Source organism: Gavialis gangeticus, unplaced genomic scaffold (genome assembly GCF_001723915.1).
Source record: "Gavialis gangeticus isolate Ggan-Ray unplaced genomic scaffold, GavGan_comp1, whole genome shotgun sequence".
Taxonomy (NCBI): Eukaryota; Metazoa; Chordata; order Crocodylia; family Gavialidae; genus Gavialis; species Gavialis gangeticus.
In genome coordinates this window covers 2,877,798-2,889,728 of record NW_017729034.1, presented here as the reverse complement: position 1 = coordinate 2,889,728, position 11,931 = coordinate 2,877,798, and the positions used below count along the sequence as shown (strand labels likewise).

Here is an 11,931-nt window from a genome sequence, read left to right as displayed (position 1 = left end):
GGCATTTTTTTTTTTTTTTTTTTTTTTTTTTCCCCTCCATAAACTGAAACTGTAAGCCACTCTCAAAGCAACTAGGTTGTATCTAAACTACTGTGTTTGGTTGTATCTAGACCAGCCCAAAATTCTTATTGAACTTCCAGTATTTGAAAGCTAGGTCTTCAGCTGGAGTAAACTGGGATAGGTAAATGGGAGTGATGCCAGCTTATATCAGCCCAAGGATCTCCTTTGTCTGATTCACACTAACACACCTCTGTCTGTTTTTCCTTCAGACAACAGCACCCTAAGCAAAGCAGTTCAACCAGGAGAAACCTATACATATACATGGAGTATTTTTGACACAGATCAGCCCACCACAGAGGATTCACAGTGCATAACGAGATTATATCACAGTGCTGTAGATGTAACAAGGGATATTGCCTCTGGACTAATTGGCCCACTTCTGATCTGCAAAAGTGAATCCCTGGACAAGAGGGGTGTGCAGGTATTGAACCAGATTCCATTCCAGTACCTATTTTTGATACTGTTGTTCCCAGCTCGAGTCCCTGTAAAATCATTAACACATCTTAACACGCTGGCATGCATCAACCGATGCATCTTGTGTAAAACTAAGGAAGTGATGCTCCCATTGTATTCGGCACTGGTAAGACTGCAGTTGGAGTACTGCATCCAGTTCTGGGCACCGCACTTCAATAAGGACTTGGAAGAACTTGAGAGGGTCCAGAAAAGAGCCATTCATATGATCAGGGACTTGCAAGGCAAGACATACGAGGAAAGGCTGAGGGACCTGGGCCTCTAGCCTAAAGAAGAGAAGGTTGAGAGGGGACTTGATAGCAGCTACCACTATATCAGAGAAGCGCATCAGGAGCTTGGTGAACAACTGTTCAGTAGGGCACCCCTGGGGAAGACCAGGCCCAATGGATACAAACTCCTGGAAGGCTGCCTCAGGCTTAATACCAAGAAAAACTCCTTCACAGTCAGGGTGTACACAACGTGGAATAAACTCCCTCCAGAGGTGGTGCAGTCACCTACCCTGGAGGTTTTCAAGAGGAGACTAAACAGTCACTTCTCTGGGGTTACCTAACCCCAGCTGTCTTCCTACCTAGAGCAGGGAGGCTGGACCCGATGATCTGCAAGGTCCCTTCCAGCTCCTAACAACCTATGAATCGTCTTCTGTCATGTCCTGTCACCTTAGCTTTGGGGCTAAGTTACAGAAACAGGCAGGGACAGCCTGCCTACCTGTCTTTTGTGTTAACAGTTCTTCAGGGTTGTGGGCAGGATAGAACAGGATCACACTTATGCCTAAGTGGACTTAAGTGCACTTCCTTCTATGACCAGATGATGGGAACAAAAGCAGTGGATGTGATATATTTCAATTTTAGCAGTGTCTGTCATGACATTCTCATTAGTAAGCTAAGGAAATAGACTAAAAGAAAGTACTGTAAAGTGGATACGTAACTGGTTGAATTGTTGTGCTCAATGAAGTCATCAATGGCTCAATGTCCAGTTGGGAGGAAGTACCAAGTGGGCTTCTTTATAGATCAGTGTTACAGCTGGTATTAAATATCTTCATTAATGATTTGGGTGGTGGGATTGAGTGGACACTTAGCCAATTTTCAGATAACGCTAAATTGGGTAGAGTTTCAGGCACTCTGGAGGGTAGGATTTGGAGTCAGAATTACTTGGATAAACTATGGAAATGATCTGAAATCAACTGAATGAAATTCATCAAAAACAAGTGCACAATTCTGCACTTGATTCAAACAGTTATATTTCTTTAGCTTAATAGGATCTGGTATGTTATATTCTAGAACCTCTGAGAAGCAGAGACTGCTGCTCATGAATATTATTTAAACTACAGAAGATTTCAGTTTTGCTGGCCATGGAAAAGTCCTGTGGAACTGAACAGGGATCAAAGCAAGAGGTTTTGTGGCAATCACTCTAAAGCCCTATGGAATGTAACGAAGAAATGGAATTGCCCTGAATTGCCCTCTGTAATTCTGTAGTTGAAAGCTCATCCTCTATCAAATGTAGTAGGACAAGTAAAAAATGACAGTGAAAGGATTGTTTCTTGTTTAAATTCCATAGAACTTTTTGTAAGGCCTTGTTGTTTATGATGAGTTTGTGTGCTGGAATTTATGGCCCATGGTTTAGCATGGTCACTGAAATTCTTCCTTAGCAAGGCCAGATTGCAAAGAATTTATTTGATTTCTTTTTTCTTTTTTTGCCTTGTTTGCCATGACAAAAAAAATGTGAATTTGTTATCAAAAAGCCTTTCTGCATAAGAATAATGCTGACAACTCTGACTAGTTTTTAACCCTATCAATACAAACTTAAAAAAATACTTGCAAAACTTACCATCCTGTCTGCTGCCATTCAGAACAAGGCGGATGTAGAGCAGCAGACAGTGTTCGCTGTGTTTGATGAAAACAAGAGCTGGTACCTGGAGGATAACATCAAGACATATTGCAGCAATCCCTCCCATGTTAAAAGGGACGATCCCAAATTCTACGACTCCAATGTCATGCGCAGTGAGTGAAAAAAACTAGCCCAATGTTTGCAAAAGTCCAAATGTCCAACTGGGCCCTTGTTTTGTTGGGGTAGTGCTGGTGTCCATAGGGGAAGAGATTGGTGGTGTGTTAGGATGAATGAATGGAACAGGGATTTGAGGGTGGGAATGATAGTGAGCAGGGGCTGGCAGGCTTTCTGGTGTTGTAGCTGAGAAAAAACAGTTGAAGCCATGCTTGTTTGTCCTGAGGTAAATGGGGAAGGACTTGGCAGGAGTAGAGATTGGGGACCCCAGAGTTAGCCTCAAGGCAATGTCGTTCTGGAAAAGTGGACTCCAGGCCACTGCACAAGGGAACTGGAAAGGAGAGCATGTGCTCCAGTGACATTGGGTAGCATTATAGCATAGTGGCTTCTTTCATTCTTTGAACTCTGGCCTGTGACTTGAGCGTGTCTGGGGAGAGTCCCTGACACAACATTGGGTGACTACAATTTGTAGAAACAGGCTAGAAGTCCTTACCCCACCTGTACTAATACACGCAGCCCAGACCCCCTGTGGGCCTAAGTGATGCCAAGAAAAAGATGGCACCCCAAAATGAAAAGGAGCTCAACCAAAGAGAAGCTGACTTGGCTGTTTTCTGAGCTGACAACATGTGAGAAATGCTAAAAATGAATAGTTCAAAGTAAAATGATTTGTCTGCATCCTTTCATTTTGGATGTAATGCAGCATAGCTAGTTAACAAAAGCAAAGTCACTTCACTTTAATATATGGTATCTGAACAATGATCCCGTCCCTTCAGGTGAAAGTTACTGGGCTTCCACCCAGTGTCAGTCTCTTACAAGATGTGTTAACCTCATCCCTGTTGTCATTTCACTGAAGACCTAAAATTGACTCACTGTCTTTCATATCACTGAAGCTTGAAGATGTTATTAACAGCATTTGTTTCACTTTTGTTTTAGCAATAAATGGCTACACATCCGACAGTTCTGAAGTCCTTGGATTTTGCCAGAATGAGGTTGTTCAATGGCATTTTTCCAGCATTGGCATCCAAGATGTAGTATCTATCCGTATTTCTGGTCACTCTTTTTTGTATCGATGGAAGTATGAAGATGTATTGAATCTTTTCCCTATGAGTGGAGAATCGGTCACGGTAGAAATGAACAATGTGGGTAGGTGACAAAACTGTGGGGTTTACTTAATCATCCATTAAGACATTTTGTACCTACAAGGGCTTCACTAAAATAGAATAAGGTTGTATAAATGCACCGCATGCAAATTATCAGCCTAGCTGAGTCTTTCTGTAGAGTGACTGATACGCGTGGAATATAAAGCAAGTTCGGTGCCTTAACATGGCACTGCTGTATTCTGTACTGTTTTACTTTTGCCTCCCCACAGCAAAAGTCACTTGTGCAGTTTGTAGGATTTTCCCAAAGAATCCACAGACACTGAAATGTTCACACTGAAAATATTGAGCAGGAGCTGGACCTCCAGATGCTGAGATCTTGTTCTCTGTCCCACATCTGTACTTGGCAAGGATGATCTTGATCGCATCCAACTTCCCATATGGCAGCACTTTCCATAGCGAGAGCTGCTTTTTTCTTTTATTCTGGCAGCAGAAATGGTGTTGCGTGGGGACCCCTGCATCTGTTCAGTTCTACTGTAGGCTAGATGGCTCTGAGCTGGATGAAGTGGGCTGAATAATTGAATGATGCTGTGATGTCACTGAATAAAATGGCTGTACCACCCCATGGGAGATGACACGTGATTTTGGCATATAAGGAAGCAGGAATTGGCAGCCCAAATCAGAATGCTGGTCTATCTGCTTTGGTATCTTGTCTCTAGCAAGAGTTTGTTCCAAGTGTTTGATAGGAAGGTGTAAGCAAACATGTCCTTGACAATAATGGAGTAACCTGCCCATAAGGGAGAGTTTTTCCTATTAATGGGCTTTCACTGGTTGGTTAGGCCCTGAAGCAGAAAAATCTAGATCTTGCTTTCTTTCATCCCAATTAATACATTTGGATTCTGATTTTTGCAAATTCTTTGGATTCTTTTAACTACTAGCTTGGCTTCAGTGGTGTTTTGTAGTACTGAGTGCCATGAGTTTAATTATTACTAGCTTGCATTATGAGGGGGAGAGGTGTATTTCTAGCTGATCACCTCTATCAGACTTACTGGCAATTGCCAAAATACATTTTTGTACTTTTCCTGTACTACTGTTTGACATGTGATCACTTCTCTCCCATTTCTAAAATGTGTATGGTCTTGCTGGAAATATCTTTTTAAAAAAATCTCTTAAAATATTTTTTTAAAAGAAACAAACAAAAAAGCAAAGCAGTTCTAAAAATAGAGGGGACAGCAAATTGCATCCTTTTTCATGAAAAGGCCTTTTTTTTTTTTTTACTATGTCACATTTTGTTTTGAAATGAACCATAACAAGCAAAGTATTGGAGCTGATGATGTTTGCTTGTAGCACTGTAACAGTGAAAGAAGGATCAGTCAGCCCTGTTAAAGAAGTTCAACTGTGGGGCATTTTGTTAATGAGGGAGTGTGTCCCCCAGAGCTTTAAAAGCTCCCATAAGGCAGAGCAAGGGGGAAGCAAGCTGTGAGGGAACAGTTTGCTGTGGGGAGAAGCCAGAGGGGAAAGAGGTTTTTGTTAATGTCTGGAGAAGACGAAGGATTTTATTTGTTTGGTAGAGACTGAAATTTGTTTTGGGGAAAATAGAACTATCTGAGGAACTAATGGAGCTAATTCTCCTGCAAGATATAGTAGGACAGGCAACTTGCATATAGCATTCTAGTATTTAAAATCCTATTCTTATGGGCTGTAATTCTGACTCTTTAAACTGACAGATCATAAGGCAGCATTCAAAATCTAGCTTTTAGTTTCTTCCATTGCCACTTAATGTTCGGTGCCCCTTGAGGTCTCTGGCAAGCTGTTCTTGCAATCCAAATGCAGATCTCCCTTTAAAGACCCATGTCCTATCTGAAAACCCATGTCTGATTTTCACCTGTCCCAGGTGTTTTAAAGTATTACACTGTCTGTTGTTTAGGCTTTAGGTAGACTAGGATTACTTTTATTGTGAACAGTGTTTTCTCATACACCTGCTTATAAAGAGGTATCATTGGTAGAGATGGGACCAAAAAAACCTCAGTTCAAAAAACTCAAACTTTTTGCTAAATTTGGAGCCAAAACTCACAGATGACTGCTTCTTCTCTCCCTTATCCCCATCTTTGTCATGGGTCATGCCAAAGTCAGGATCCAAATAAACCCAATCTTTGGGGAAGAGTTCCACCTCTGCACATTTAGTTCTTTTCATTATTTATTGTGTATGACTATGGTAGCACCTAGGAGCCCCAAGCCACTGTTGTAAGGGCTGAGCAGATGCACAACAATGTAGTTAGATAGTCACTCGGCCAGTGTCTTTATAGTCTAGAAGCTGGGACATGACAGGAGAGGTTAATTTCACAAACAATGTATGGTATATGATTTCCATTTCAATTGCAGGTACTTGGCTCTTAGTCTCCTGGGGCTCCTCTGAAATGAGCTATGGCATGAGGCTGAGGTTCAGAGATGCCAAATGTGACTCAGAAGATGATTCTTCTGAAGATGATGAATTTGAGATGATAAGTTACGCTGAGAAAACAACGAAAAATGTACCTGAAGCCACATCCAGCAGTGAAAAAGAAGAGGAAAGTGAGGAACAGGACAGCACTGGTGATGTGGACTATCAAGACTATCTGGCTAAACAGCTTGGACTTAGGACACACAAGAATAATTCAGTGGTCAATGAAGAGAGAGAGAATCTTACTGCTCTGGCGATAGAACAAGAAAGCGGCACCGACTCTGAGCATCCAGCTGTAGCTGTTGGCTTAGGTCTGACGCACATGAATAACAGTGATACCTGGGGCAATGATGGGCTCTCAGGCCCTCAAAGCACAGCTTCCCTCCCAGCTGAAGGCAGTCACTTCTATATCAATTACACATCATTCTCTGGAAGAGAGCTTTTGCTTTCAACCAGTGCAAAAATGGAAAGTCCTGATGTGGTATTTCAAGATGAGGACGAACATGAAAGTGAGTGCAAAACAAGTCCTTGTCAGATGTCTAGGAATGATGACAAAACACTTGCAAATGGCCATTTGAGGACGAGCAAGGAAGATCAAACAAAAGATGAAACAGAACTATTTGCTGAAAGAGGGGATGGGATAAATGCATCTTTTGAAATGTACTCTTCCGAAGAACAACCGAAAGGAAATGCAGGAAGAGAACATAAGATCAATCAAAAGAGAGAGAACCAAGACGCACTGGAGACTTTGTTTTATTCCCTTAAAAAGATGTATGCCCTCCTACTTTATTTACGGGAAAATAAAAATGCTTCATGTGTGAACAGCACTAGTTCACCTCATTCTACTCAGTATGCAGAGAATATTTCAAGTTTAGCTGCATTAGAAACTGGCCAGCTTACAAATGATAATGTTGATGAAGCAATTGTATTGGAAGAAGAGGAAGCCAAGAAAATAAATGTTGAATTTTTTAGAAATGCAGTTAATACAACTCTTGCTTTGGGAAACAGCTCTGAAAAGAATGGGTTTAACATGTACAATCTCTCTGAATTAGACATAGCCATAAAAAAACAAGAAACCAATTCTACTTCAGAGCATCCACTTGACAACTTAATTCTCACTCCTAGTCCAGCAGTGACGAAAGATGTTTTGGAAGTGCCATCACCCGATGACATGGAGTATCCCTCTAAAATGACAAACAAGAAATGGAATCTGGTCTCTGTGAAAGAGAGTTTTGATTTGGAGGCAAACTCGGCTGAAGCTGCGAATAGTAAGTTACAGCCTCATTTCAGAAATAAAACAGGAGATGATGCATCCCTGAAGAAGCAGGAGATGTGGAAATACAATAGCTATTTAGAGCCTACAGGGGGTGAACAGAAAGGAAGCAGCAAGCATACAACTGTGAGAAAGAGAGAGAAAACTGAGAATGGCACCTTGAGTGCCTCCAGACCTTCAATGAAGATCCGCAGGAAGAAAAAGGGCAATTTCATATTAACACCAAGAGGTGTGAGGCTCTCAAAGCCCTCCAGGCCATCTGGAAAGCAAAATTGCACATTGTGGCTGAGTGAGGACAACCACACAGCATTGCTTTGTGGGACCAACAATACATTGCTGCCTACTGAAGTCAACCACACAGCTCCGGTGAGTGGGACCAACAGCACACTGACCCCAAGACAGTTTAAACCAGCTGTTGTGATTGGTGTTCCCAAGGGCAATGGGGAGTATGAGTATTTTCCAGAAGATTTTTACAGTGAACATGGGGCAGATGATGTATATGACTATCTTCAAGTACCATATGAAGACCCATATACAACAGACCCCAAACTCAACATTAATGAAGCCCGGAACCCTGATGCCATTGCTGTACATTACCTACGTAGCAGAGGTCACGAGAGGAAATACTACATTGCAGCTGAAGAGGTCTGGTGGGATTATGCAGGATTTAAAGACAGGTTTGGTTAATTCTTTCTCTCTATTTCCTTGCACCCTTCCAGGGCCCTGATTTGGATAGCTGCCAAAAATAGAGCTACTATTGTTAGAGTTAGGGTTTTTGGAATCTGTGAATGCTGTTTAAAGAATATGTAATGACTAGCTAAAGAGAAACTAGGAAACAGTACTTTAGGACTAGCCTGGAATTTAAAAAACTTGGGCTCAAGATCTCTCTCTGCCACAGACTTTTGTGTGACCTTGAGCAAATCATAGATTTTATAGATATTAGGGACTGGAAGGGACCTTGTGAGATCTAGTCCAGCCCCCATGCCATATTCAGGAAGTCTGCTGGGGTCAAATGATCCCTTAACGTTACAGTTTTTTTCCATCTGTAAAATGGGGATAAAAGCCCTTTCCAACCTCACAGGTGTGTTGTAAGGATAAGTTTATTAAAGATTGTAAGATCCTCAGATGCAGTAGTGATAGTAGGGATCATATCCATGCCTAAAGTCATGGATCAGCAAACATGTACAGACATACAAAACACAATTTTCTATTACTGATATTTTTTTTTCTGGGATCATGAACACAAAGGCATGTCTCTTGCCACCTGGACATGGGAGACAAGGTAGACATTTCATACCTAGATTTCCAAAAGGCTTTTGATCTAGTATCTCACAATATCTTTGAGGGAAAACTGGAGGATTGTGGGCTCAGCTACTTGATGGTTCCAGTGGGTGGGAAACTGGCTACAGGGTAGGACCCAGAGAGTTCTCATGAACGGATCTGTGTCATCTTGGCACAAAGTGGCCAGTGGTTTCCCTCAGGGGGCCGTGCTTGGACCAGTGCTTTTCAACATCTTTATCAGTGATTTGGATTGGGGGAGTGAAAAGCTTGCTGGCCAAGTTTGCGATGACACCAAGTTATGGGGCAGTGTGGTCGCATCAATAGATAGGTTGCAGATACAGGCGGACCTGGACAGGCTTGAGAGTTGGGCAGACCGAAACCAGATGAAGTTTAATATTTCCAAGTGTAAGGTGCTCCATGTCGGGGCAAATAACCCTCAACATACATACAGGCTCAGAGGTGACAGCCTGACTTGCACTATGGCTAAAAGGGACCTCTAGGGGTAATGATTGACCATCGTATGAACATGAGCCATCAGTGCAATGTGGTGGCCAGCAGGTCAAACACCACACTGGCATGCATCAACTGATGCATCCCATGTAAAACCAAGGAAGTGATACTCCTGCTGTACTCGGCACTGGTGAGATAGCAGTTGGAGTACTGCATCCAGTTCTGGGAGCTGCACTTCAATAAGGACTTGGAAAAACTTGAGAGGGTCCAGAGACGAACCACCCGCATGATCAGGGACTTGCAAGGCAAGACATATGAGGAAAAGCTGAGGGACCTGGGCCTCTTTAGCCTAAAGAAGAGAAGGTTGAGAAGGGACTTGATAGCATCTTACTGCTATATCAGAGGAGTGCATCAGGAGCTCGGTGAACAACTGTTCACTACGACACCCCTGGGGAAGACCAGGACCAATGGATACAAACTCATGGAAGGCTGCCTCAGGCTTAATACCAGGAAAAACTCCTTCAGTCAGGTTGTCCACACTGGAATAAACTCCCTCCAGAAGTGGTGCAGTCACCTACCCTGGAGGTTTTCAAGAGGAGACTAGACAGTCACCTCGCTGGAGTCACCTAACCCCAGTTGTCTTCCTACCTAGAGCGGGGGGGCTGGACCTAATGGTCTGCGAGGTCCCTTCCAGCCTCTAACAATCTATGAATCTATTTGCACAGTAGGTGGCTGTTTCTACTTCTTGCCATTGGATGGCAGGGGAGCCGAAAATTAGTCTTGTGTGTCCAGAACACAGCTACCCTGGGACAGACGCACAGAGATGACAGTTAAATTGGTGCAGTTGATAGCAATAGATTTTCTTTGTGGCTTTTCAGGAGATTGAGTGAAATTTCATTCAACTCCTCTCTGTCTCATTAACTGTAATGCCAGTTACACCAGTGTAAATGTAATTGTTCTAGGCCCTTTGATCTAGGAATAGCTTGGCAGTTGGTCAAGAGAATCAGGTGTTTTTTGGTTTTGAATTGAATAGGCAGGAACTTACCCATTTGCAAATCCCAGGTTATAAGGGATTTTTGCATAACACGCTTGGGTTCTTTTGCAATCCCAGTCTGAAAATGACCCCTGCTGGAAGCCCATTCATTTTCCAGGGGTTTCCTAAACTGTAGTCCCATTCTCAGCAGACAAATGTCTACACCATGCAGACCATCACCGTGGTTGGTTCTAATGGGTTCCATTGTTGCCACTTCTAGCTATAGTATGAAAGCATTTGGATCACTGAGCAGGGACCTCAATTCTGAGATGTATTCATTTTGTTTAGACTTGCAGAGTTAGCTCTATTTTACACCAAAGAGAATTAGTGAATTTGTCACTGGGCGCATCTACATGTTCATTAATACACTTTTGCTACTGCGCATTAGTACCTCTAATATCAGGTACTACATAAAGGTGCATTAGGCTGCCCTAATGCGCAGTACCAAAAGTGAATGCCTTTTTTGTGATGCTTAATGTACAGTAGACAGATTCTGTTGTACATTAGTGTATTAGCACTGTTTTTGACATGACACTTTAATGCGCAGTAGAATAATCTACTCTGCATTAATGTGCACTTACAGATGTGCCTACTGAGAGTGAAATTTAGTGCATCAGAAACATAGATGAAAACCAGTGCTCACTCAAACCAAGCACATTTTTTAGTGATTGTACACTTTTTTTTTATCAAAACTCTGGTTTTTCCCAAAAAGCAAAGTATTGTGGTCAAAAAATGGGCTAACATAACATTGCTAGTATTTTACCCTCTACATTTGCTATCCACACAAATATATGGTAAGTCTAAGTTTTTGATCATCAGGGATTCCTGGGTCAAGATTAGAAATCAGTGCAGTAAGGTGAGTGCCAGGATTGTATTATTTTTCAAAGGGAATCTCTAAGCTATTTGATAAATTAGTCTGTGTTCTTGTTCACTGTTCCCCACATTATGGCTGTGCCTCTGCTCCATCTAACTTACTTTTATTTATATAAACATCCTGAAGCTCAACTATACAAAATAATTTGCTCTGTGAGGGGTAGTTCTGCAGCTGAAGTGAACAATTACAACTCTATTGAAGCCAGCAGACTTAAAAGAAGCAATTGAGATGAGACTGTGCTCTGGAGTCTGGAAAAATTGAAAATAAATTCAGATCTCTTGATCTCCAGGCCTTTGCTCTAGTTGCTGGAAAACAGTCTTCACTTCCAAGTGACCATGGGAGGGGGAGGGACTAAAGTCCCTGCCTCCCCCCCACCATCATTTACATTGTAAATTGTGGTTGTGATCAGATTGTGGAGGTGCAAAGTTGACACTTTGTCACTCAGCTGTCAGCATCACCTTCCCCGGTGGCTCTGCATTATAGGTAATTTTTTTAATGAAATCCTTTATACCTGTTACTCTCAGGAGCCAGAGGCAGATATAGGAGAATGATCTGGACTCTCAGTTAATCTCTGTTCAGTCTATTGTAATTGATGGTGCTAGTCCAAGCCTTGATAGATTTTTCATTTGCTGATGACAGTTCATTGCTAGCAGTAAGAAAACCTTTTGTAGGATTTGCAAGCAGTGAGCAATTTGATGCGAGATCCACCAAGGTGGTGCCCAGATCCTTTGTTTTCACTTTGAATCCTTGACAGCTTTGTCTGGTGCCTTTGCCTTCAAACTGTGGATTGAGAGGGGATGCACTGGCATACCCCTACCCTATTTTCAGCTTGGATCACCCGACAGGAGCCTCTGAGGAATTTTTTAAAGTCTCCAAAGCCTATGAGAATCCCCAGTCCTTTTCCCCCCTCCCTCTTCAGAGGCACATCTCCTCCCCATCCCCTACCTCCTGCTT

General features: G+C 42.3%; 1 protein-coding gene across 1 annotated transcript in view; it reads left to right on the top strand.

Moving 5' to 3' along the window:
- The window catches only part of F5 (coagulation factor V), a 68,105-nt gene that overhangs the window by 35,528 nt on the left and 20,646 nt on the right, over positions 1-11,931 (top strand). The window contains exons 10-13 of the mRNA XM_019527532.1: positions 270-481; positions 2,378-2,528; positions 3,463-3,672; positions 6,009-8,016. Coding sequence (XP_019383077.1) covers positions 270-481; positions 2,378-2,528; positions 3,463-3,672; positions 6,009-8,016 — 2,581 coding nt within the window. The remainder of the gene's footprint in view (positions 1-269; positions 482-2,377; positions 2,529-3,462; positions 3,673-6,008; positions 8,017-11,931) is intronic.